At 40.7% G+C, this 25,029-nt stretch overlaps 4 protein-coding genes across 14 annotated transcripts; all 4 read left to right on the forward strand.

Annotated features, from left to right (window-relative positions):
- The first annotated feature begins 82 nt into the window (after window positions 1–82).
- On the forward strand, window positions 83–1,000 carry LOC6577152 (YEATS domain-containing protein 4). The gene is made up of 2 exons (XM_002003085.4): window positions 83–714; window positions 778–1,000. The coding sequence occupies exons 1-2, from the start codon at window positions 189–191 to the stop codon at window positions 933–935; spliced, it is 684 nt and encodes a 227-aa protein (XP_002003121.1). The 5' UTR covers window positions 83–188; the 3' UTR covers window positions 936–1,000.
- A 323-nt stretch (window positions 1,001–1,323) lies between these two features.
- Window positions 1,324–5,498, forward strand: LOC6577153 (interference hedgehog). 2 transcript variants are annotated; one of them, XM_002003086.4, is made up of 2 exons: window positions 1,324–1,673; window positions 1,823–5,498. In XM_002003086.4, exon 2 carries the CDS (start codon window positions 1,832–1,834, stop codon window positions 4,523–4,525), a length of 2,694 nt encoding a protein of 897 aa, XP_002003122.1. In that variant the 5' UTR covers window positions 1,324–1,673; window positions 1,823–1,831; the 3' UTR covers window positions 4,526–5,498. The 2 variants fall into 2 exon arrangements, with proteins under 2 accessions (XP_002003122.1, XP_015021007.1); XM_015165521.3 differs by having other exon boundaries at window positions 1,325–1,673; window positions 1,820–5,498.
- LOC6577154 (FGFR1 oncogene partner 2 homolog) lies at window positions 5,371–7,194 on the forward strand. 2 transcript variants are annotated; one of them, XM_015165522.3, is made up of 2 exons: window positions 5,371–5,527; window positions 5,587–7,194. In XM_015165522.3, exon 2 carries the CDS (start codon window positions 5,672–5,674, stop codon window positions 6,761–6,763), a length of 1,092 nt encoding a protein of 363 aa, XP_015021008.1. In that variant the 5' UTR covers window positions 5,371–5,527; window positions 5,587–5,671; the 3' UTR covers window positions 6,764–7,194. The 2 variants fall into 2 exon arrangements, with proteins under 2 accessions (XP_015021008.1, XP_002003123.1); XM_002003087.4 differs by having other exon boundaries at window positions 5,591–7,194.
- A 480-nt stretch (window positions 7,195–7,674) lies between these two features.
- LOC6577155 (myosin-6) lies at window positions 7,675–20,427 on the forward strand. 9 transcript variants are annotated; one of them, XM_032728738.2, is made up of 16 exons: window positions 7,677–8,513; window positions 10,456–10,670; window positions 10,733–10,803; window positions 12,139–12,341; window positions 12,703–12,893; window positions 12,950–13,901; window positions 13,970–14,182; window positions 14,245–14,623; window positions 16,283–17,999; window positions 18,084–18,186; window positions 18,248–18,418; window positions 18,484–18,948; window positions 19,040–19,555; window positions 19,617–19,844; window positions 19,911–20,150; window positions 20,217–20,427. In XM_032728738.2, the coding sequence occupies exons 2-16, from the start codon at window positions 10,489–10,491 to the stop codon at window positions 20,274–20,276; spliced, it is 5,691 nt and encodes a 1,896-aa protein (XP_032584629.1). In that variant the 5' UTR covers window positions 7,677–8,513; window positions 10,456–10,488; the 3' UTR covers window positions 20,277–20,427. The 9 variants fall into 9 exon arrangements, with proteins under 9 accessions (XP_043864931.1, XP_043864932.1, XP_043864934.1 ...); XM_032728741.2 differs by having other exon boundaries at window positions 7,678–8,513; window positions 12,157–12,341; XM_032728742.2 differs by lacking the exon at window positions 14,245–14,623 and adding an exon at window positions 15,797–15,887 and having other exon boundaries at window positions 7,682–8,513; window positions 20,217–20,426.
- The last annotated feature ends 4,602 nt before the right edge of the window (window positions 20,428–25,029 follow it).

The following is a 25,029-nucleotide window of genomic DNA, read 5'->3' on the forward strand; positions in this document are numbered from 1 at the left end:
GATATCGATATTTACAGCGAAACAAAGAGATACAGCATTTGTTTATATTTTTTGCGGCGAATTGGTAACTCGCAGGCCTATCGAATAGGAGTATCGATACTACACCACTAAAAGAAGAAGCGTCTGTTTTGTTTTTTCGAGCAGATAAAAATAAACAATTCAATACTTTTTAATAATAGCAATTAAATATGACTGAATTTAGTGCGGAGTCAGGCGGACGATTAAAAGGCGTAACAATTGTAAAGCCAATTGTGTACGGCAATAAAGCACGCTCCTTTGGCAAAAAGCGAGAGGAGGACGGACACACGCATCAATGGCAGGTTTATCTGAAGCCCTATTATGACGAGGATATGTCGATTTATGTAAAGAAAGTACACTTCAAACTGCACGAAAGCTATGCAAATCCGAATCGCATTGTTGTCAAACCGCCATACGAAATTACGGAAACCGGCTGGGGTGAATTTGAGGTTGTTATCAAAATCTACTTTAATGACCCATCCGAACGGCCTGTGACCTGCTATCACATATTAAAGCTGTTCCAATCGCCCGTCGTGGACGGCGAGTTGAGCTCGTCCACGACAATGGACAGTAAAAAAGGATTAGTATCTGAATCATACGAAGAAATAGTCTTTCAAGAGCCCACCCAGATAATGCAACATTATCTAACGCTCTCCGAACAAAGTGCAAATGGATTACTCAACCATGATACAGATTGTAAATAAATAGTAAATAGTAAATAGAAGTGAGAAGTGATTAAACCATTCTTTATCATTCCAGTTGAAGAAAAAAAGGCTAAGACCCTAGACAACATAATAAATGTGAAGCAAAAGGTCAAAAGCGAGATCGTAAGTCTTAAGGATAAGCTTAAATTGGCTCGCGAGACAATTGTAAAATTCAAGGCGGAACTAGCAAAAGTCCAAAAACCACCTGCTTAATACCGAAAATTGTGAATATAATATGTTTAAGTGAATAAAATAAACTAAGCTGTATGAAAACCCAATCAAATTTTCATTAGAAATTCTAGGGATAATTTTGTGTATAAAATGTGCTCGAGCAGCAGCTCATTTTTATTTAAAAGTCGCAGTTCATATTAAATATTTAGCTGACGTGCTTGCAGATTGTGCCAGTGAACAAAAAACTAAATTAATTTAATTCATTAAAAAAAATCAAAAACATTTAATTAACACATTCTCCAGGCTCTAGCTGCATCGTTTTGTTTTCTTTTGTGCTCTCTCTCTCTCTCTCTCTCTTTCGCATCGCTCTCTGCCACTAGCATAAACACTGGCATCCACATGCACTTACACACACAGACACACACTATTTATGCCTAATGAACCATTGAACCAGTTAAAGATTTTTTTTCAGCTGAATGAACCAGTCGACTTGAACTGGCGTCGCTGTCGTGTTGCAGCATCCAATTTCGATGGCAAATAATAAAATGTTATTGTTTATTTGTACAAGTTGTTAAGTGCATTTATTTATTTACATGTCGGTAACTTGTAAGAGAAACAATTAGCTCGTTTCACAGTAAACAATATACCAAGCATATAATGAGCGAACGTACGACTGTGTGAAATCGAAAGAAGAAAAACCTGCTTCCAGACTCTGCGCAAACGCGTCGGCTAGCTTAAGTCGAGAACCGAACAAAAGGAACGGAACGGAACCTTAGATAGGTAAGCATGCGCATTACCTGTTGCCTGCTGGCAGCATTTCTAGTATACAAAATTACGCTTTGAACGTGATTGTTTTCTTAGTTTCGACTTAAAATCGTTAAATTTGCACCGATTTGGCATTTGTAATTAGTTTATACCTTTTACAGCAGCGCCTCCAAATGTCGGTGACGCGAGGCCACAAATCAACGCCATCGCTGCTGCTGCTGTTTCTGTCGGTGCTGACGTCGTTGCTTGCAGCAATTCCGGTTTTACAGGCCAATGCGCCGTCGGCAGGGCCAGGCGTGCGAATACTGCGACCGCCCGAATCTACAGTGGCGCCCTCTGGCGACGAGGTAGTGTTTGTGTGCGAGACCAGTTTGCCGCCGGAACACTTCGAATGGAGCTACGCCTCGACCCGCAGCCATGCGCCGCGCTTCAAATATTTGAAATCGAGCAGCGCCAAAAACAATTCCAATATAACCATAACCAATGACAATGACATATCCAAGCTCCGTGTCATTGTACGGCCCGAGACTCTGGGCGAGTATCGTTGCGTGGCATGGTTTGGACCACTGGCCGTCACCTCCACCACAGCGCGTTTGGAGCTGGCCACCATCAGCGGCGACAAAATTGCCCAACGTTCAAACTGGCGCGTGGCGGCAGGCAACACTGTGCTCTGGCAATGCGGCCAGGTGGTGTCTAATCCGGCACCCACATGGAGCTTCTATTACAATGACATCGAAATGCCAGCTGCCTCGACACTGAGTGACTCCAGTGGCACGCTGCTGCTGCCACATGTCTCAACAGCAAGCAGTGGCACCTACACCTGCGTAGCCACCAACACGGCCTCGGGTCAGCGCCTGGCCATGCCCAGACGCTTGGAACTGCAGGTGCCTTCTGCTGCTTTGCCGAGCGCAGCGCCAGCTCTGCTGCCTGGGCAAAGCGTGCGAACCGAAGTGTTGGCTCGCATAGGTGAAACAGTGTTGCTGCTGTGCCCGGGCGTGGGCTATCCTCCGCCCACAGCCGTTTGGAGCAGCCCCGATGTGACCGGAGCTGTGTACAACAATCGCACGCGCGTGCTGCCCTATGGACTGCAAATTGGCGGACTGCAGCCAAAGGATACGGGGACCTACATCTGCTACCTGGACAATGGGATACGTCCTGCCTTGGAACATTATATTCAGCTGGTGGTGCAGCAAGCCCCACGTATAGTGCGTCCGCCGAGCGCCAATCTCACCAATGAGGGCGAATTCATGGTGCTGGAGTGTGCGGCCACGGGCACGCCCACGCCGAAGATCTACTGGCTGCTTAATGGGGAGAACAGTGTCTACGATACCGAGTCGGAGCTGCCGGCCAATGGCTCCCTAATCTTGCGCCGAGTGCAGAAGCGGCATGCCGGCTGTGTACAGTGCTTTGCGAGAAATGTGCTCGGTGAGGACAGCGCTGGCACTCTGCTCCAAGTCAATCCCACTCAGATACAGGCCGGCGATGGCATGGGCACGGGCGGCATGGGTAGGTCATCCAACCGGAACGCACACAACCGCAAGCAAAAGCAAATGGTGCCACCGTCGGCCCCCAATGTTACCCGGCTATCGGATGAGTCTGTAATGCTGCGCTGGCATGTCGTGAAAAACGATGGATTGCACATTCAGTTCTTCAAGGTGCAGTACCGCATGACGGACAGCGGCAAGCGCAAGAGCTGGCAGACCACCAACGAGAACATACCGTACGGCAAACAGCGGCACGACTCGGATGAGGCGGTTAGGAACTTCACGTCATCGGTGACGGGCTTGCGACCGGATCACAGCTATCGGTTTCGCATCATGGCCGTCTACTCCAATAACGACAACAAGGAGAGCAACACCTCGGGTAAATTCTTTCTGCAGCGGGGCGCTGCTTTGGCTCCGCTGCCGGTGCCCGAACTGTTGGATATTAAGGAGTACTCGCAGACGGCCGTCATGCTGCACTGGCATCTGCCCAGCGATGCAGATGAGCAATTGATATCCGGCTACTATGCCTATTATCGACCCTCTGCCTCGGCTGGCGAGTACCTGAAGGCAACCATCGATGGTGCCAAGGCGCGCAGCGCTCTGATCTCTGCGCTTGAGCCGGGCACAATTTACGAATTTAAATTGCAATCTTTTAGCGCTATGGCCGCCTCTGAGTTCAGTTCACTCAAGCAAGGACGAACCCAACGACCCAGAAGCAGCACAACCGCTCAGCCGACGATGCATACTGTAGATACCACTACGCCCACCCACAACGAGACCTTCAACATGAATCCGTTACTAACGGGCACCATTAGTGGCGGTGCATTACTAATCTTGCTCGTGATCAGCGCCTGCCTCTGCCTATGCAAGCGTCGCCACTCACGCGGCGACAACTCACAGAACAAGCCGAGACTGGCGGAGCTGCGCGAGGATTTCGTACCGCTGAACACCTGTTCGCCCAACAAGCCGCGCACACGACATATCCACATTACACTGAATCCGCTGGCACAGCAGCAGCAACAGCAGCTGCAGCAGCAGCATCAACAGGACGAAAAGGACTCGCAGGATAATGAGTTGGGCTACTTCCAGCGCCAGCCCGTTGTCTACGATGCGGAAACGTTGGGTTTCAATGGACTTGCGCGCATGTCTTCGTCATCGCTGCGACGCTCTCAACGCACGCTGGAACGTGCCGCTGCTGGTGGCGGCTCTGGCGGCAACAACAACAACCTTAACCAGGCGACGGATGCCTCGCTGGCCGCATCGCTGGACAGCCCACGCCTGCAGGCGTCCAACAAGCCGGGACGTGTTATTCTAAAGCGCTCACGCCTATCCAGCCGCTCCGAGAATCTCTCATCGGGCAGCCTGAATAGCGTGGGCGTCTAAACTCGTGATCTTTAGTCCATGCTCATTTATAGGATATATGCTATCCCTCTACCTCTGTTTTACAACTTTTAAAACCTTCAAATGACATTTACTTAAACACTTTGTACTTATATATACAAATGCATTAGCCCTTAAGTACTTAATTAGTTTTCTACACTTTATTACCTGTATGGAGCCTATATAGCTCAAATGTGCATTTTATAGTATAGTATTTACCTACCTATATAGTTAGTCTTCCAGCTCTTGAGATAAGTTTAAATTCTGTACTGATAGCTTCATAATTTGATCTAAACAAACAACCAACACAAAAATGACAATAAAAATTTGCTAACTTTCGAAAAAAAAAATTAAATTATAATTGCAGAAACTTTTAAGAAAATATTAAGCTTCTACATTAATTTAATCAATGTTTTTAACTCTCTAAAAGAAATATTACTCGTTATAAGGTGAATGACCCGATTTCTCTCGACATATGCTTGGCTTTAAAATGTTTCTCTTTTGTATATTCTTGCTAAATGCTGAAAACTTGACTCAGATCTGAACAATTCACGCCTACAACAAAATACTCTCATTAAAAAAAAGAATGCTATGAATCATCGCATACTTTAACGTCTGTTTTGTATACGGAGCTATATATTTTTGCATATAAAATTATACGTTTAGGAATAGATGAAATATAAAAGAAAACTAAATAAAACTGTTTCTATTATATTCGCCTTGCAAGGTGCCGTCAAGAAGTTAACATTTCAAATTAAAACTTAACGATAGACTGTCGATAAATTGATTGGGTTCGATAATAAATGATATGCACTGCTGTTTGAAGAAAACGATGGCAACCTTCTCAGCTGTCAGCTGTCAAACCACCTAAAATAATTGGGTCGCACCAAAATTTCTAATAGTAACATTTTCGATGGTTTAATTTATTTTAAAAATTCTAATGATTGGCAAAAAGAGTGCACAGAAGAAGCGGAATCAATAAATAAGTCACAAAACCTTTGCAACGTAATACAAAAAATAAATTGCCAGTACAATGCACAAGTTTAAGATGTTCTTTGTTACAGATAGCGAGAACCGCTGCAAACAAAAAGGAAAATCAGAATTGAAATACTTCAGAGGAAGGTAGATTTTAGCAAAAGGGTCGGCAACATGTCGAACCTATCAGTGGGGCAGATGATAATGGACGCACAGCGTATGGCCAGTCGTGTCAAAGATTTGGATGCGCTGGGCACAGCACTGTTGGAAGAGGCAGAAACCAACAATCGTCTGGTTGAAAGCTTGCGTCAATATCAGGAGGATATTGAGTCACTTAATCGAGTTGCGAATAACAAGACTAATGCGGACATGGTCAATCGCATACAGCAACAGAATGTTAACAGCTCTGAGATACTGAAAGAAAATCGTGAGCTTAAAATCTGCATTGAGGACTATGAGCGGGCCATGGAACTGATGATGCAAAAGTACAGGGAACACACAGTGACCAAGGTGCTGGACAACAAATTAAATTTCAAGGAGCTGTACAACGAACGCCTTTGGCAGGTGATACGCGAACAGCGCGAAAAGATCAACGAAATGGCGGCGGTCATGCACCGAGCAGCCACTGCGGATGACGAGAATGTGCAGCGGGAACTGCAAACGATATCACAGCTGCGCATGGAGAACGAAACGCTGCGCGAACTGTTGCAAATTTCCAAGAAGTACGGCTCCGCACAGCGGCCAATACGCGAGGGCGATCATCTGCTTGAAGAGAAGGCGGTGCAAACGGATAATCAGGCAGATGACTCTGCCGACGATCTGTCCATATCGGGTGCTTCAGTAGAGAATATGAACAACAATTCAGTAATACAAATGTACAGCAGTCCCGAGATGATCACCAGCGCAAGCAATGCCAGCAATAACTCAGCAATCACTGCCTCAGTAAATGCGCTCAGCGCAGCTCAGCTAACCAACGCAGTTGGTGAAACTATCGATGCTACTGTTACTGTTGCTGCTGCAACTGGTGGGAATACAGCAGAGCATACCAACGCAAATGAGAATAACAATGGACCTGCTGTACACGGCACGCCAGAAACGCCAGCCAAGCCAACGGCAGCGGTGGCGGCGGCAGCAACGACAGCGGCAGCACCGACGGCAACGTCAGCGGCATCAACATCAACGACGACACCGAACGACGTGGAGGAAGAGCACACGCTCCCAGTTGTGGGCGGTGCCGTTGTTGTGATTGGTGCCAACGCAACATGATAGGTGCTGATTAAACAGCATTGTCTGGATTGCATTGTCATGAGTCGTCATCATCTCCAGTCAATCATTGTCTGGTTTGCATTGTCATTTGTCTCCAGTCAATCATTGTTAATTTTTATTCGCTTAACCAACACGTCTTTAATTTCCGGCGCAACGCACTCATCAGCACTCAATTAACAACAGATACAAATACACACCCATCCAACCACACTGATACACAGACACTCGCATACTCACACACACACACTCATTACTCTGCATTAGTTCATAGCGACTAATAATCTCTAAGTAATTTATACATGCATACAATCTAACGTCTGTGCCAAGCGCAACAGAAATCATCATCAGAAATCTTATACACTCTCACACTCTATAATCCATGTTGTACTCTGTCGACTTATTATGATTTCTTAATAAATGCCAGAATAGAAGTTGTCTTTGATCAATTATTAGAATGGAATTAAAGTAGATCTATGGAAGTAGGCTTGCTTCTTCATATACATACATTAGACTTTAACTAAATGTATAATAGATCTAATTCAGCTCAACAATCTCAAATATTTTGTACTTTAATGAAAGATTTATAAGATTATATTATTAATTAAATCTTGTAAATACGAATTCTGTTTCTTAATATTTATTTAAGGCACTATTGAAGGAAGAATATTTTGTTTTTATTATATGAACAAATATATAAGTACTCTTTCTTAATTTAAGCTATAATTGAAGTTATAAATATTAAAAGTCTTAGCCATTTCTAAGAATTATGAACAGGGAATCCTGCGTCACTTAAAGTTTTTTTACGCGCAACTCAAAAATAAGAGAAAGAGAGAGGAACCCAGAGAGAGTGGGAATAGATGGATATAGGTAGCATCTGTTGCATTCTCTGCGGCTAGTTTGAGCTTTTTGAATTGATTTAAATTTAGTTTCTCGTCGATTTTCAAAACGTTCACAACGTAAGATCTACGGACGAACGCGTCGGCCCGGAAAACGGCTTAGCCTGTGCAATTGGTGGGAAAGAGATGCAACGAGCTCTATAAGTATATTTCGAGTGCTCAAGCGATCGATGTTATATCAAAAAAGAAAAAAGAAAAGAAAGATCCCACAGCATATGTATGTATGTATATATAGTTGCACATATGTATGTATATGTGTGCGAGTCAAGTGAAAATTCCAAATTGAATAAGTTTCGTTCGCCGTGAAAACTCGATAAAAGAAAATCGAAATTTGGAAATTTTTTAAATTGAAAAGTAAACAAATCATTTCTATAATATTCATAGATATGTTTTGAAAGACGGTTTCGCATTTGAAATCTGAATGGGATATATGTGTAGAGTGCGCTGCCATTTACGAAAAATTCTGTGCTATTTATAAAACAGAGCTAATTTTTCGGCCGTAAATTTTCGATAAAGTGAATATATCAAAAAATAAACTTAAAACAAGCAAAACGTCAAATAAAATATTGAAATTTTCAAAAGAAAATTAAGAAATGATATAAAAATTTGAAATCTGCAAGTGAATTCAATTTAAAATTAGATTAGCCTTAAGATGCAATTTCAAAGCAATTAAAGAGTTTCGCCGCCTTCCATAAAAAATAAAATATCTTGGGGTTACGCAATTCAACATTTGGTAAATAAAAAGTTTCGCACGATTCGCGTACGATCAGGAGCAAATGCAGCAGCAGCTGTAGCTGTGGCCCCATTCCCAACTTGCCCAGCTTCAAATTCATCTAAATGCGGAATCTTCTTGTGTGACTTCTAAATTTGCAATTCGCTACACATATCAACATAGATATAGTATTTATATATATATATATATAATAGTCTATATACTTGGTTGAAAAATGTTGATAATTATTTTTAACGTGCTAGGGATTTGCAATGTTGTAGCCCTCCCTTGGCAAGAGTACGTTGCCAAGGTAAGAGACAAGCTCACGCAGCTTTCCAAAAACTCTTCCATTCTCTCTGTTCTCCCTCGATCTCTTGAGTGAGCTAAATTTATCACTCGTTTATATACATAGCCTCATCTTTTAGCTCTTTTTTTTAATTACCCAAAAAAACATGCGCAAACCTGCAATTTCTATCTGCGCGTTACCCACCTGTAAAGCGATCATAAATTCTCTTCATAGCTATCGCTCTCATTCGCTCTCTTTTTCTCTCATTTGCTCTCTCTACATATGTATATGTAGAGGACAGTGTAAGCATTTGTTATTGTTTATATTTACAAATAAACTGACGTTTGTCTATATAAACAATGAGCAAGTTTTTTCTTATTATGCTCGATCACGAAGCAAAGAGAGAATATTCGTTTTGCACAATATAGAAAATCGGAGTTGAATTTGGAATTTAGAATATATACAAAAATTATGTGATTGGAGCCGAATATAAGCTGGAATTTATGCAGTAATCCCTTTAGAGCCCTAAGACGGGCAGAAAAGTTTCTATTGTAATGCTCAATAGAAAAACCAGAGCGTGAGATTCGAATATTAATGTGTGTTCTATTAACGGAAATAAAGCCGCCGGTTACACCCGACTGTAACAGTCTTAATAAGTTCCATTTGGATTATACAATCTTTATGTGTCTCGGATATTTGAAATCAAGTAGCTCGTAAATTTCTTACCTAAATGATAATGATATTTTGTTGAACTATAAAACTTTCGTCGAAAGGCAAATTGGAATCATTGTAATTGGTTTAAATTGATTTCTATTTAGTTAACATCTGCAGATTCTTTTTGTATTAAATAAGTTTAGGGAGCGTAGGTGGGATATATGATATTTATGGTATACTTTATAAACTAAGTTTTCATAAAAACTAAAAATAGAACCATTGTTCAATATTCATAATTGTCTCACTTGCTTCATTATTATTCTTGTTATTATTATAATTAAGTCCAACTTTTTCTTTAGATGTTCTCAAATGTATTATATAATATACAATTATTTCGGATTACCAGGCAGACTGATTCAAGGTTTATTGATCTATGTCAACATTAAAAATAAGAAAAAGTTTCAGAGCATTTGTAGCGCAAAAGACAAATGAAATTTTGTGTAGAATGGTTGATTGCGTTACAGAACTACGGAACAAGTAATAGACAGACGAACGAACGTGCGAACGAACATCTCTCTTTGCCATCAGATTTAGAGCATTTTGTACAACATTCTTCAGCTTGCTTGGATCAATGCCAAAATTCCAATGAAAGCATTTAAATTTAGTTGATGCCCTGCATATGATAGTGTTCACTGCAGATATAAAGTGCATTAACTACCAGCCGCTCCAGCAAGCAGGTGAGAAAATATGACGTATTTGGATGACGTACAAAGAAAATTATAGATAATATTATTTCAGCTCTTTGTTTCACGTTTTGAAATCAAATCAATTGCGAATATATATTATAGTGATATAAACCTTGTGCATCAATAATCTTAAGTATGTATGTTCTTGTAAACTATAACAGAAACGTAATATGCTGTTTGCCATATATAAAAATAGAAAATTCTTGCCGGTATTTTTATCTCCTATTGATCATGGATAGTATAACAGTTTTACAGTATAACACTGGCATAACTATTTACTTAAGAACTACTTTAAATAAAAAGTTCCCGGACACCAGTATCTAAATTATCAGTATATACACTTGCTGAAATATACATATAAAGCACTGCAAATCGATTATGTTCCATCTATTTGACAGAAAAGGCGAAGCTGATAGTTTATATAGACACAGATGCATCATCTGTACCCATCGCTGAAAGGCGATCAGCTCTGCCCGCTCGGGTTTCATCCCCAGACACGTTATCCAACCAGATGTAAGCGTTGCTTTCGCGACTACAAGGAACATGGAGCCCGACGAGGAGGCGACGAGGTGGCCGCATCCTCACCGAATCTGTCGGACGCGCAGAGCTCACGGTAAACAAAAGATATCGATGACTTATCGATCAGCCATGATCATCTATATTATTCTTCCACAGGCCGTCATCGCGCACATGGACGTCGACACAGAACTTAACCAGCGCAAATTCAAACAACAGCAATGATATAGGTATGAATGATGGAATATATTAAAGTTGAAATAGAAAGAAACGTTAAGTTTCTCTTGAAATGAATTACATATTCACAGAGTTCTTAGCGGAAATAACTCTAATCAAAATGTATTAACTTTAACTCTTAACAATGACTAAAGTGCATTGTTTCTATCAAATAATCATACGAAGCATAACATAACTATACTATTCAAATCTTAAAGTGTTAAATGTTTAATCACAGTTTTTTATGTAATTTTGAAGTATTTTATACTAAATTGTTTTACATTTTTATGTTATTCAAAGAAAGTTTTCAATATTGTTTTGTAGCTGTAGCTAAAGTTTATGATTATCACGTAAATTGTTATTTTGAAACATATATTGATTTTTAATATAGTCTCAACATTAATATTTAAAGCACATAACATTCCATATGAACTCAAAAGTAGTTTAGACAGATTTATAAAAAAAAAAACGGGTTGAATTTGGTAAACATTCAATTGTTATGTACTGAATTTTTAAATGTATTTTTTTTAGACATATTTTGTATATCTCTCAATAATTTACGCACATTGTTTGGAACTAGAAATACTTTTTTAATTTTTCTAGCAACTGCTTGTTGGCATAGATATGCGAATACTCCAAACTTTGTAGAGCTATGTTTACCCAGCAGAATATATTGAATCATTGAAATAAGAATAGTAGTCAATTAATATATAGCTATAGTTTGTTATTGTTTGTTGTTGTATTCAATCAATATGATTGACAGATTTCTGATTGCTGCATTCTGAAATGTCTTCCAAAAAACTTAAGGTAGATTTCCTAAACAAAAATTAAATTATTTTATTTTATTTTATTTTTTCTATAAGATTAAGTATTTATCCGATTTCATACTACATGTCCTTTTAGATACAGATACATAATATTCTTTTTCGATATGGCTGCAAAGGTATATATTTTTCGGTGCTCCGAAGTTAACTGTTCTCTCTATGTATCTTTCTTTCTATCTTTCATAACTTTTTAACTGAACTCTTGCACCAACTGTACTTTATTGTGTGCTCGTATCACTTTCTCTCTCTCTCTATCTTTATCAACACTAATCTGCATAACGTTTGTTAACACTACTTTGTACTCACATCGTATACTGGCTGTGCTGTTGCGCTGATGTAAAACACTTTTATCGCACCTGTGTTACGTAACAAATAACGGCACAATTTGGTTGGCCACCGCTCATCAAATACAATAAACTGTGACTGTGAACGTGACTGTGATTGCGTATTGTGACCCAACACAATGATGTCCAATCCGCTGCTTGCCTTTGCATTCGCTGCACTTGACGCTTTTACTCAACTCAGTTGTACACTTCAATGTAGAGCTAAAGAAACGTCCGCAGTCCTGGGCCTCCACGCCGGACATCGATGAGTCGCAGGATGAGAGCCAACGCCAGAGCTCGTCCTCGGCGGCGGCAGCTCGTTCCGCCACCGATCACAATGTAGCTGTCACGCTGAAGCTACCAGTTCCTCCGCGCCGACACACAACTGCCTTGGACATGGCTGAGGTAAGCGCTGCGATGCAAGACTGAAATTTCATTAATGTTTGCATTGCATCAAATCATAATTCGAATAGTGTTATCAGTCAGTCAGTAAATCAGTCAGGATTCGAAGTAATTTATCCTTCATGCAGTTCGTCAATCATGTAAGATAGATCATCGAATAGATTTATAAGGCATTAATCAATTACATTTTTGGACTATGGTTAAAATATCAATCATCAATCAGTATAGCTCATCAATCAATCTGTTTGTCTATAAGTCAATCAGACTTTATTTTTGACTATTAATCAACAATCAGTTATTCAGTCTTCTAGAATTACTATACTCGATCAATCAATCACTCAAACACTCCCTTCCACTCGAACAGGTGGAGCAGAGTCTCACGCAAGGCCGTGCCACAGCCTCCCCCAGTAAAACTTCAAGTATTCCAGATGAGCTAGTCATCCTATCGACCGACAGTCTTGCCGAGCGTGTGCGCAAAATGAACTTGCTCAAGAAGCAGCGCAGTCTCAACTCAAGGGAATCCAGCCGGGAACGCTCTGTGCCGCGTCGAGATGAGTGAGTTAAAGCATCCGTTCAGTATCCATATTCCAATTAACCCAACTCCATTACAGAGAAAGCGAGTCTACAGCGCCACCGCCGGATCGCCCGGAACGGAGCAAATCCGGCACATCGCTCAACCAGCAGACGGAACTCAAGCGCGCCTCCCTGCCGCCAAAAAAGGTTACAGTCGTCAGCACGGCCACAGCAGCTGCCACTACTGTATCAGCGACCTCAACCCTGAAATCCGCCACATCAACCACGTCATCGACTCACACAGAGACCAAGGTCTCAGCCTCCAGCTCTAGCTCCAGCAGCAGCCTGAGCAGCACACGGCGCAAAGAAACGGAGATCAGCAATGGCAAGGAGACTAGCAAAAGACAAACTGTGCCGACTGCTGCCACGCCCACAACGGCCAGCACGCTGAAGGAGCAGATGGCGGCGCTGCGTGCCGATCTGGAGGCCATGAAGGCGCGAGCGGAGCGCGCGGAGCGTGAGAAGAGCGACATATTGCTAAGGCGGCTGGCCTCCATGGACACCGCCTCGAATCGCACAGCTGCCTCGGAGGCGTTAAATCTGCAGCAGAAGCTGAACGAAATGAAGGAGCAGCTGGACCGCGTGACGGAGGACAAGCGCAAACTGAACCTGCGCATGAAGGAGCTGGAGAGCAAGGACAACCAGTCGGAGCTGAGGCGCAAGCTGCAGGCGGCTGAGCAGATCTGCGAGGAGCTCATGGAGGAGAACCAATCGGCCAAGAGAGAAATCCTCAACTTGCAGGCCGAAATGGACGAGGTGCAGGACACGTTCCGCGACGACGAGGTCAAGGCGAAAACCAATCTGCAAAAGGATCTCGAGAAGGCAGTCAAAAACTGTCGCATCCTTAGCTTTAAGCTGAAGAAGAGTGAGCGCAAAATCGAGACGCTTGAGCTGGAGAGACAGAGCTCCTACAACGCCGAGCTGAGCGCCAAGGTCAAGAAGCTGGAAGAGGAGCTGCGTTTCTCCAACGAGCTAACGCGCAAGCTACAGGTGCGTATGTCAGGTGAACCTACTCTCCTGCAGTCGACTCATCCACTCCTGTTTCCACTCCCTTGCAGGCTGAGGCCGAGGAGCTGCGCAATCCGGGGAAGAAGAAGACACCCATGCTGGGCGTGCTGGGCAAGTCGACGTCAGCGGATGCTAAGATTACGCGCGAGTCTCTGACTCGGGGCGGCTCACAGGAGGATCCGCAGCACTTGCAGCGTGAGCTGCAGGACTCCATTGAGCGTGAGACGGATCTGAAGGATCAGCTGAAATTTGCCGAGGAAGAGGTGAGTCCGCATACCAAATCGCACCGAACTCAGATTAATCACTTGCAAACCTCAACGTGAAGCGACGTCAACTCAAAGCTAGGGCCTCCAGGCAACGGGCACAAGTGAATCGTGGCAGCCAAACGGGTGACATGCTGGCCATCCCTTTAGGTTTTCCGCGCTCCACCCAAACAGCGCCCATAGCTCAAACTGAAGCTGGCTGCAATACGTCGCCCATGCCCGAAACTCTGGCCATGCACACACAAACCGACCAGGTCACGTCCTCCGACATAGCCACACAGACCACTGTCGAGCTGAGCACTAAAAATCTTTCCGTTGACCGTGAATCCTCACCGTTTGCATCGCTATTTGCGCCCAGCACTTCGACCAGGGTTGTCAATTCCACCTCTTTGCTCTTTCCCAGCGCCATGTCTCATGTGCTCTTGGCTGGCGCCAGCGCAGGTACCTAGTACAGATCCTGTCCACTCAGAACTCACCAGCAATGACCACAGCAGTGTAAACTATAAATACTATGAGAGATGAAAGCTCCTCAAATGCCATATAGGGAAGAAGGGGGAAAAATAGACAGTGCAGTTGAATACCATTATCATTGTCAATTATAGAAATATCATTATAATCATTTATATTTTTAATGATTTTTTTATCGATAGATATATCATTAAAACATATTTCATCATACATAATTGTCATTATCATTATTATTACCAGTATCACTATTTGTCTGGCTATCATTTCATATATACATAAAAATTAAAGCTTTCACACGACCTGTCAACATCATTCTCGTTATCTTCATCTTCATCATCATCATCTCCTTTACTGTCCTTTGCTCGATAAATTTTTGAAATGCTCATCATCAGCCGAATCATTGTAATATACAATATAAATTTTTGAAAATACACAAAATAATAGGCAATATTATTGTATCAGTATTCATATTTTAATCATCATTGGCATTTATAAAATAATAGTTGTCAGCATCTTCATTATCATTATAGCTTAATCTCTTCAATCTATTTGATCACCACCTTAATTTTCAGTATTCTATTTTTTTTTTTAATTATTATTTTTATTGGTATACATTTTATTTATTATTAAAAAAAAAGCTATTTAGAAAATACTATTAAAAATATATCACTCTTACATTTGGTCTTTGCTGGTTAGGATCTGTCCACGCGTTTATGTAGTGCAGTTGAATTTCCTGTTTCACTCTGTTTTAATTTCGTATAACTGCGTTTCAATACACTTGCACAGATTATTTGGATATTGTTGCGAAAGCTAAATATAATTGTTTTTGTTTAATTTATATTTATATTTGTCTGTCTGTTTCCTTATGATACCATTATAATTTAAATCCATTTACATATACTTAAATTATTCCCATTTATAGCACAGCATAAGCCATTATAGTCTGCAAGGGTATTCAAGCTTCGACCAGCCGAAGAAATGTTTTCATATTTCCACGTAATGCTAACCCAGTAGATAGAGTCTTTTATCATTGGTATATGTAACTCGATATCAGGGCAGAGTTTTTATCCTCGAATACGAAATGATTTTAATTGAATTAATCAAGAGTTTCTCATACATAAATCAAATGTGTTTTATACATTTCAGGCTGAACATTTGAGGAAAAAGGTGACTCGTTTCGAGGATGAAAATGAGTCTTTGATGATGCAGTTGAAAAAAATGGCAACGCGCTCAAGAAGTACGATTAAAATTTGCTCACAAATTTATATATCTATAAATAATACTCACATAGCTATTTCTGACAATTTACTAATAAAAAGAAATTTCAAATACAAAATGAAACGATTTAAATAATCTGGAGACTGTTTGACTAATTGAAGTCTTTTAAATCGTTTCTCAGAATGATATATTATATATCTCTCTAACATCTAGATTCTATCGAACTAACGATATTTCTCATGCGCTTTCTAATGAATGAACTCAACAAATAATTTGCCATTTTTTGCGGCTGCTCATAAAATGTGACTAACCAATGTAATCCCAGCCTGGCATGCGACTAGTTGATACTCTGTATATTTATTGAAATTTCTAATTTCTAATAACCTCTTCTGGGTATACCCCAATGTAATGTAGCTCGCAAATTGAGTCCTGCGCCGCATCCGCATCGCTTGGCGCCAGAGGTGCACGCCGACCGGGACGAAGGCATTTCGGATGAGGATGACCCCGCCGAGCTGCGCATATTGCTCGAGCTGAACGAGCAGGAGGCATCCATATTGCGCCTCAAGGTCGAGGATCTGGAGAAGGAGAATGCCGAGTCGAAGAAATATGTGCGCGAGCTGCAGGCGAAGCTGCGCCAGGATAGCACCAATGGCAGCAAGTCTTCGCTGCTCAGCTTCGGCAGCTCGTCCAGTGCCGCTGAGAAGAAGCTCAAGGCACTCAACGATGAGCTCGTCCAGCTGCGCAAGACTCTGCAGGAGAAGGAGCAAAGCGTGGAGACCATGCGAGCTCAGCTGGCCAAGCTGACAACGCTGGAGACCGAGAACGAGAAGTTGAGCAAAGAGAACAAACGCCTGCAGCTGCAGTCGCTGCGCAGGGCGAGCTCCGTGGAGAAGAATGCCGAAGCGGAGCTGCCCAAGCTCAAGGAGACACTGGCTCAGGTGCAAAAAGAGCGCGACGAACTGACCGCCAGGGTGAAGCGGATGCAAGTGGAGGCCGAGGGCAAGCTGCCGCCGCGTACGCCCAAGCGTGTCAATGATCTGACGCCGAAGAGTCATCTGAAGAAATGGGTGGAGGAGCTAGAGGATGAGATCTGTGAAATGCGCGTCCAGCTGGGCAGCAGTGGCGCCAGCCAACTGAAGACGTTGCAGCTGAGCAAGGAGTCTCTGGAGGAAGAGCTGCAGAAGTGCAAGCAGAAGCTGACGCTGGCTGAGGGCGACTTGCAGCGCCTGAAGCAGCTGAATGGCACCAGCAGCAAGACCAAGGAGCTGGAGCAGAAGCTTAAGGCCAGCGAGGAGGAGTCCAAAAAGCTCAGCACTAAGCTCAAAGACTTGGAGGATAAGTTGAAGAAGCAGGAGAGTCAGCTAAAGCAGACCGAGGCGAGCAAATCCACGCTCGAGGCACAAAACAAGCGGGAAAAGGAGAAATCATCGAGTCTGGAGAAGGATCTGGAGAAGCAGCTCAAAGACCGTGAAAAGCTCGAGGCCAAGATCAGTCAACTGGACGGGGAGCTGCTCAGTGCCAAAAAAGCAGCGGAGAAAACTAAATCCTCTCTCGAGAAGGACATCAAGGACCTGAAAACAAAGTCCAGCAAATCGGACAGCAAACAAGTGCAGGAGCTCAAGAAGCAGCTGGAGGAGTCTCAAGCGCAGCTCAACAGTGAACAGAAGCGCTACGAGGAGCTGAACACCCACTGGGAGAAGCTCTCCGAGGAAACCATACTCATGCGCGCCCAGCTAACGACGGAGAAACAGAGTTTGCAGTCTGAGCTGACTGCGGCCAAATATAAACTGGCTGACATGGACACCATTCGGATTGAGCGCACGGACATGGCGCGCAAGCTGAACGAGGCGCACAAAAAGATCCAGGAGCTGGAGGTAAAGACCCTCAAGACGAGCAACAGCGGCGACCACGAGCGCTCGATGCTGAAGAACAAGCTGGCTGAGAAAGAGCACGAGTACGAGCGGCTGCGGCGCGAGAACGAAATGAACATCGATTTGGTATTCCAGCTTCGCAAGGATAACGACGATCTGACCAGCAAGCTGAACGACTTCAATCGCATCGAGCAGGCGCAGTCCTCACTCAACGGACACGGCGCCAGACGCGAGGCGGAGATTAAGGAGCTGAAGGAAAGGTGAGTACTGAAGTAGGGTAGATCCCTCTACAGAGGAACGCACTCATTCCACTCCCCTCTCCCACTTTTACGTATTTATTGTAGACTGCAAGCCTCCGAGCTGCAGCTGAAGTCCGAAGTGGCCTCGACGCGTCTGCGCTACGAGCAGCAGGTGAAGAATCTCAGCGGCGAGCTCACAGCTATGCAGGTAAGCAATGGGATCCTAAAGCATCTCCTGATCGTATACTGATGCTCTGATTGCCTGGCAGCGTCAATGTGAGCGCTTCAAGAAAGACAGAGACGCATTCAAGCAGATGCTCGAGCTGGCGCAGAAGAAGATTGGCGACCTGAAGGCCAACAATACGGGACGGCAGAGTCGCAGCTCGATGCACAGCAGCGACGACGACGACAAAAGCAAGATTGCCTACCTGGAGCAACAGGTGAGATCCGATTCGAGCGGTGCCAAATAAGAGAAATATACAACAATAAAAACGTACCTCTGCAGATTGGTCACCTGGAGGATCAGTTGGTCGAGGCGCGTCTGGAGGCCAGCAAGGTGAAAACGGAGCTTGTCTCGGAGCGCAGTGCCAATGAGATCAAAATATCTGAAATGCAATCCAAGCTGAACGAATTCGAGGAGGAGCGTGTCATTGGCTCGGGCAGCACCAAGTTGCCCGGCATGAAGACCAAACTGGAGCTGTCCTGGCAGAAGGAGCGCGAGGATCAGCAACGTCTGCTCCAGGAGACATCGACGTTGGCGCGCGACCTGCGCCAAACGCTCTTCGAGGTGGAGCGCGAACGGGACAAGGAACGACTCGAGGCCAAGCGCAAGTTGGAGCAAACCAAGCGCGCAACCGAGGAGGAAATGGAGGAGGGCCGCAAGAAGATTGCCGAACTGCAATGCGATCTCTTAGAGCTGCGCGATGTGCACGCTAAGCTGCGCACCTCCAATGAGAAATTGCGTCGGGAGGTGAGAATAAACCAAAATCATAAATATACAAAATTATAAAACCTTTTCCTCCTCATTCTCTTCCTCTTTATCTCTCCCTCTTCCTCTCTAGCGTGAGCGCTATGAAAAGGAGCTGATTAAGCGTCGCATGGAACAGGATGGCGGTGAGCGCAAAGTTGGTGCCCTGCTGCAGACCGTGGATGAGCTGGTGAAGATCGCACCAGATCTCAAGATAGTCGGGGGCTCAGCCGGACGCAGTGCGTCCTATGCAACGGACAATAAACTGCGCCCGGAGCAGGCGGATGTGCGACGCAGCCGTAGTCCGTCGCCAACGCTGAGCAGTGCCCAGATCGCCAATGTGCTGGCCCGTTTGGCAGAGGCCTCTGAGGAGCTGCGCAAGTTCCAGCGCATCAGTGAGGACGAGCAGGAGCGCAGTCGCATACGCCGTGGCAATCTGCGTCGCGCTGCCTCGCAGGAGAACGATCCGCACGGCAGCACCAGCTCGGTGGCAAGTGCGGCGGGCTCTCAGCGCGGCGGCGGCAGCGGACGTCTGTCCCGCAACTCCAGCAACAATGGCAGCCTGATTCGCAAGAGCCTATCGCTGGACCACTCCATACAGCGCGATCAGGTAAGAACTTACAAAAGGAGTGTAGGGAAGGATAACTATAGACGACTCCGTGTACTCTCAGAATATTTGGCGCCAGGACGATGGCAGCGTATCATCCATGCAATCCATTGACTCGGAGCTGGGCGGCTTGGTGCGTGACTCCAGCTTGGACTCACGCCTCGACTCTCGCCTGTCCGGCGGATCCACCCAAAGCGACATACCACGCGGCCCGCGCAAGAAAAAGAAGGGCATCATGGGCAAGCTACGCAGTCTGACCAAAAGCAGCCGCAACTCCGAGAGTGAAGTATCGGTGGGTGTCCGAAAGAAAACAAGTTGATCTCGAAACTTAATCGAAATACCTCTTATTTGCTTTCAGATTCAGGGATCTGATTCAGACATAAGCGTAGCAAGCGATATGAGGTCCAGCAAGAAGGATTTGCGGGGTCGCCTGTCTGGCATGTTCAAGCGTTCCGGCTCCAATTCACGCAGCGAGAGCATCGAGCGTGCCAGTTCGGAGCAGAGACCAGTTGCCGTAACTGTCGTTGGCCATCCGGATGGACCGCATCCACGTGATCCACCGCCAGCCAATTCGCTAACGCCCAAGCCCATCCGTTCGGCAAGTTTTAAAGCAGCTCCAACTGGATTTTTGGAGTCACTAATTTCTGAAATTTCTCACTTATAGATAAAGCCGCCGACGGGCACGCCCACCACACCGATCGCAAGACGGCGCCAAGCCAAGTAGCCAATCCTGGATTTAAGATTCATCAGCTAGTTAGTTCACCCGCATAGTCCATGGCTCCCAACGAATGTCACACTGAACTGGGGCTTCATAACTCTCATGACTTATTTATTTAGCTTGCAAATGTTCTTCAATTATATTATTTATATTATTTTCATTGTTTTCAATTTAAAATCAAAAGCATGTACATCTCCAAAGAAAAAAAAAAAAAAAAAAAAAAACTCTTGATCTTTTTTCTTTTACCATATCATCGTTATCTCATATGATAAAACAAGCACGCAAAGCTTGATATAAAGATTGCTAAGTGTGTTCCCAAAGTAAAGGTCCCATCCGGCGGTGCTTTCTCGACGCCTGCGAGGAAAAAAATTGTAGCGCTACCGATCAAAAATGACGGAAGTTCCAGCATTTTCCGCCTGAGACTTTCGTTTTTTTTTTTTTTTTTTTTTTTTTTTTTTTTTTTTTTTTTTTAAAGAATCATTTGAAAGTTTTAGAATTTTGAGGTATACGACGAAGTCAAGTGTGTTCTGAAATTTTGTAGAAGCCCGCTTATGAGAAACTTTGTGTTGTGAACTTAATCGTTTCGAATCTAAATATATGTTTTGTTGACGTGTAAGCCTCGATCTGTCGATTCATTAACCGGTAGAAAAAGCCTAAGAACGACAGCTCTTCACATAAATATACATTTTATAATTTTAATATGTTATATAGATTGATATTAGTTTCAAATAAAGTAAACACATTCTATTTTCGTGAAGTGCTAAAATTTAATTTCTTGCTAGCTAGCTCTATAAAAATTGAGCTTTCCTAGAGCAATCGAATATTCTCAATACTATCCTCTAAAGAATTTCAAAAAACTAGAGAATAGAAATTCTCATTAATAGTCTGTGTATATGTAGAGCCAATAAATAATGTTGAAATGCAGTTGAAATAAAAAGAGTGAGTGACATTTATTCTATTTACTTGCAATTTATGTATATATTCAAAGTATTTTTTTTTTTTTTTTTTTTTTTTTTTGCTTAAAACTTTTTTTTTACAAACTACATTTAAATTTAAACATAATGAAATTTGTTTAATTCATTTCGTGTATTGTAGTAATTTTTGTTTTTTTCATTTAAATATATTAAACAATTGAAATTTAAAAACTTGAATTGCCAGACCAAGAAATAAACGAATATACAATAAATGAATTACAATAAATTATACTTTATACTCTATATAGCGCTTTTTTGCATTTCTATAATATTTATATATATTTAATTATATATATATACTTTTTTATAAACAAACTTTGTAAATAATATTCAACTTTGCATTTGTTTTTAATTTAAGTATGTGGCTTGCCTAGATATTTGTATACTATACTACAGGTATAGTATTTTATATAGTATTTTTTGATAACAAATATTAATTGGGATCTTTTTTCGCAAGAAATCAAATATTGAAGATCTATAAGCAAATTATTGTGGGTGGTACTTGTTTTCTATGCAATATTTTGATAATTATATATATATATTTATATGAAAGAGAGACGTATGTAGGGGGTACGTTGCTATATTTATTAGTATGGTATTTTTGTTTTATTTTTATTTATTTTTTTTTTTTTTAGCTTCTGAATATTGTTTAAGTATGTCAGTTACATTTATACATTTATTCCCATTTGTGTATTTTTTAACGTATTCTGCTTGCATTTGCTTTGAATTTTGTTCACTTCGTATGTTAGTTGTGTTCCATTTATACAATTATGTAATTTTGTATTTTTGGTTGTATATTTTATATGTATTCTGCTTAAGTTTTCTTTGCTTTTCTCTAATTATGTTTTATATTCATTTAAAATTTTGCTTTTATAAATTATTATTATTTGTTTGTTGTAGTGTTTATTAACAATGTTTTCTTTTTTGACAGATTTTTGTTCATTTACTTTTTTTGTTTTTTGATATTACTTAGGCACTGTGTTCGTATTACATTAAAAAATTAATTAAAAATTTAAATTTAGGTATGTATAAATACATTGTAAAAAATTTCATTAAGTTTACCGTAAACTAAAACCTTGCAAATCTAACTCTGTCTCTGTCTTTTTCGCACTATATGTATGTATGTAATTTCCATTGTAGTTTATGTTTCCTTAGCTTTTTTTACTTTTTCGTTTCGCTTTTTTTCGTATTTTTAATATTTTTCCTTGTTTATGTTTTTTTTTTTTTTTTTTGTATTTCTATGTATGTATGCAACTTGTCTGTCTCATTACAGGTTCGGTTCCTAATTTGTTATCTCTAAAAAGTACAAGTAGAAAAGTCTAGAAAAAGTAAAACAAGATAAATTAAAAAAAAAAATACATTTCGTATAATATGTATGTATAGCTTTTTCTCTATAAGTGTATGAGTGTATGTGTGTGTGTGTGTGATACGTAAAATCTTGTAAGTTTAACTAAATACATATTGTTTGTATTATTAAAGCCCAGCAGCTAAACCGGAATGATCAAACACTTCACACATCTGGCAACACTTAAATGTCTAAAAATACCGTTACAACTGCTTTACATGCTATAACTATATGTATGTATGTAAGTGTGTAACTGTTCAGTTTACAGCTACAGCTACAGCTAAAAGTATTCGCTTAGCCTGCCTTACATTTGTCGTAATTAACGCTTAGTTATCATAAATAAAAACAGTTATATATGTATTTTTAGTACCTAAAAAACTTTTAGTCGCGCCTTTAGCCATACATTATACATACACAGTTAACAAAAATTAGTGTAGATGTGTGTGTGTGTGTGGATGTAGGTATAGGTATATATGTATGTGGCTGTGTGTATTTCTAATGCAAAGTGAACAAAAAGTTCTTTAAAAAAAAGAACTCGAATATTTTGACAAAAATGGAGTGCATTTATAGCATATATAAATCTATATATGTATATATATATATATAGAATCGAATAAGCAGTAAAACAAAAACTATTCAAAAAAAATTGGAAAATTCTTCTGTTGCTGTTGTCTCTGCTCTTTTTCCTTAGACGAACTTATATAGGTAGCCTATTCATCTGAGATTTCTTAGATTTCTTCGTTTGTTTTTTTTTTTTTTTTTTTTTTTTCTTTTTCTTGTATTACGAGTTAAGAGTTATTTTAGTTTAAGCTTTACTTTCATCTTATTCTCTGCTTCATTTGTTGCATTTGTTAACAGTCTCAATTTTTGGTTTTATTTTGCATATTTTTTTTCTCATTTTTTTCGGGTTTTTCTCATGTCTATTATTATTTTTAAACTACATACAAATTACGGTTGTTTACTGTTTAATTTTTTTTTTTTTTTCGGCTTATTTCTTTAAATTAATTTGTATACCATATATAGATATACACATACATACCTCATGAAAAAATTGAAATCCAGAGTGAAAAATCAAAACGAATTAAAATGCGAGTCTATGTAAGAAATAATTTTCACAGTATAACAATCTTCAAATCGACTTATATGCATCATATATTATATCATATCATATAACACGCCTCGAAATCAATTCGAGAACAAAGTATATGCGCACACACACGCGCAGTCAGTGCTGAAGATCTGAATCTGCTACCAAGTTTTGAGTGGTTGTGCTGTTTCTTCATGTTCATCTTTAAGTCTAACATCAATCTCTGCCTGTCATTATCATTACTATTATTACTATTATTATTATTGTGTGTTTTTGTCTATAAATTTAGTCATTACAAAAGGTGTCTTAGGTGGAATCGTTTTTGTCTTAGGAATTTAGCTTAGATAACTGCTATATCTTTTTTCGCACTCTTATTTCAAATCATTATAGTTTATCAAGAAAATTTGTTTCGGGTAGAAAAGAAAAAAACGAATATTTAATCTTACTTTCATTTAGCTTAACTATTATTATGAGATACCAGTCGAGAATTGTAAACCCAAACTATAACCATACTTATTCAACGGACTTTACATTGGATATTCTAAGTTTACATATTTATTCTTGTTTTCTATTTCTCAGATTTCGCAGTTTCTTCTTTCTTTTTATATAATTTCTTGCAGCTTTTGCATTTTGGCGCATTGTTCTTAAGTTTTTTACTTTTTGCTTAATTTTTAGATCTCTTTTCATTATCAAATCTAAAAATCGACGAATTTGAAGCAGAGTTATATTATTTATATAACAAATCTTAAAAGACAACTCGAGAACCCAAAACAGAAATCAATATGGAAAAAGAAAAAGCAAATATTTAGATCAATTTTTCTCTGTACTGTGCCTATATTCCACAATCTGTAAAAACAAAGAAAACAAAAATAATATGGATACATATATGCCATATAGATATATATCTGTATATATTTCCGATTCACTAATATATAGAAACGAAATAAAAACCAAAACCAAATACACGAAATGAAAACACAAAAACGAATAAAAAAAAAAAACAAACAGGTTCAAATATTATATGCGTTTACACATATATATATAGTCCTTGATTCTTATGTACGGACATATGCTACAACAATATCCTTATTAAATCTAAACCTCATTTTTCTTCTGATCATTTACTGAAGTGAATTTTTGCATCTTTTGTATGGTTTATCTGCATAGTTTGTTTGTTTTTTTTTTTTTTTTTTTTTTTTTTTTTTTTAGTACAATATTTAGATTTATTTTTTACTGTTAAATTGATATATTTACGCATATATTTATGTATATAGTAATATATATGTATATATATAATTGTATATAGTAGTTGTAATTACGTTTAGATGCATATATATGTAGTTCATTTATTAG

The sequence above is a fragment of the Drosophila mojavensis genome, unplaced genomic scaffold, assembly GCF_018153725.1.
Source record: "Drosophila mojavensis isolate 15081-1352.22 unplaced genomic scaffold, ASM1815372v1 contig_36, whole genome shotgun sequence".
Taxonomy (NCBI): domain Eukaryota; kingdom Metazoa; phylum Arthropoda; class Insecta; order Diptera; family Drosophilidae; genus Drosophila; species Drosophila mojavensis.

Bases quoted from the DNA above. Each gene is read 5' to 3' on its own strand.
- LOC6577152 (XM_002003085.4), top strand. From the start codon at position 189: ATGACTGAATTTAGTGCGGAGTCAGGCGGACGATTAAAAGGCGTAACA. The intron at 715-777 runs GTAAATAAATAG...TTATCATTCCAG, and splicing joins ACTCAACCATGATACAGATT to TTGAAGAAAAAAAGGCTAAG.
- LOC6577154 (XM_015165522.3), top strand. From the start codon at position 5,672: ATGTCGAACCTATCAGTGGGGCAGATGATAATGGACGCACAGCGTATG.
- LOC6577153 (XM_002003086.4), top strand. From the start codon at position 1,832: ATGTCGGTGACGCGAGGCCACAAATCAACGCCATCGCTGCTGCTGCTG.
- LOC6577155 (XM_044008996.1), top strand. From the start codon at position 10,489: ATGCATCATCTGTACCCATCGCTGAAAGGCGATCAGCTCTGCCCGCTC. The intron at 10,671-10,732 runs GTAAACAAAAGA...ATTCTTCCACAG, and splicing joins TCGGACGCGCAGAGCTCACG to GCCGTCATCGCGCACATGGA. The intron at 14,624-16,282 runs GTACCTAGTACA...AATGTAATGTAG, and splicing joins CTTGGCTGGCGCCAGCGCAG to CTCGCAAATTGAGTCCTGCG.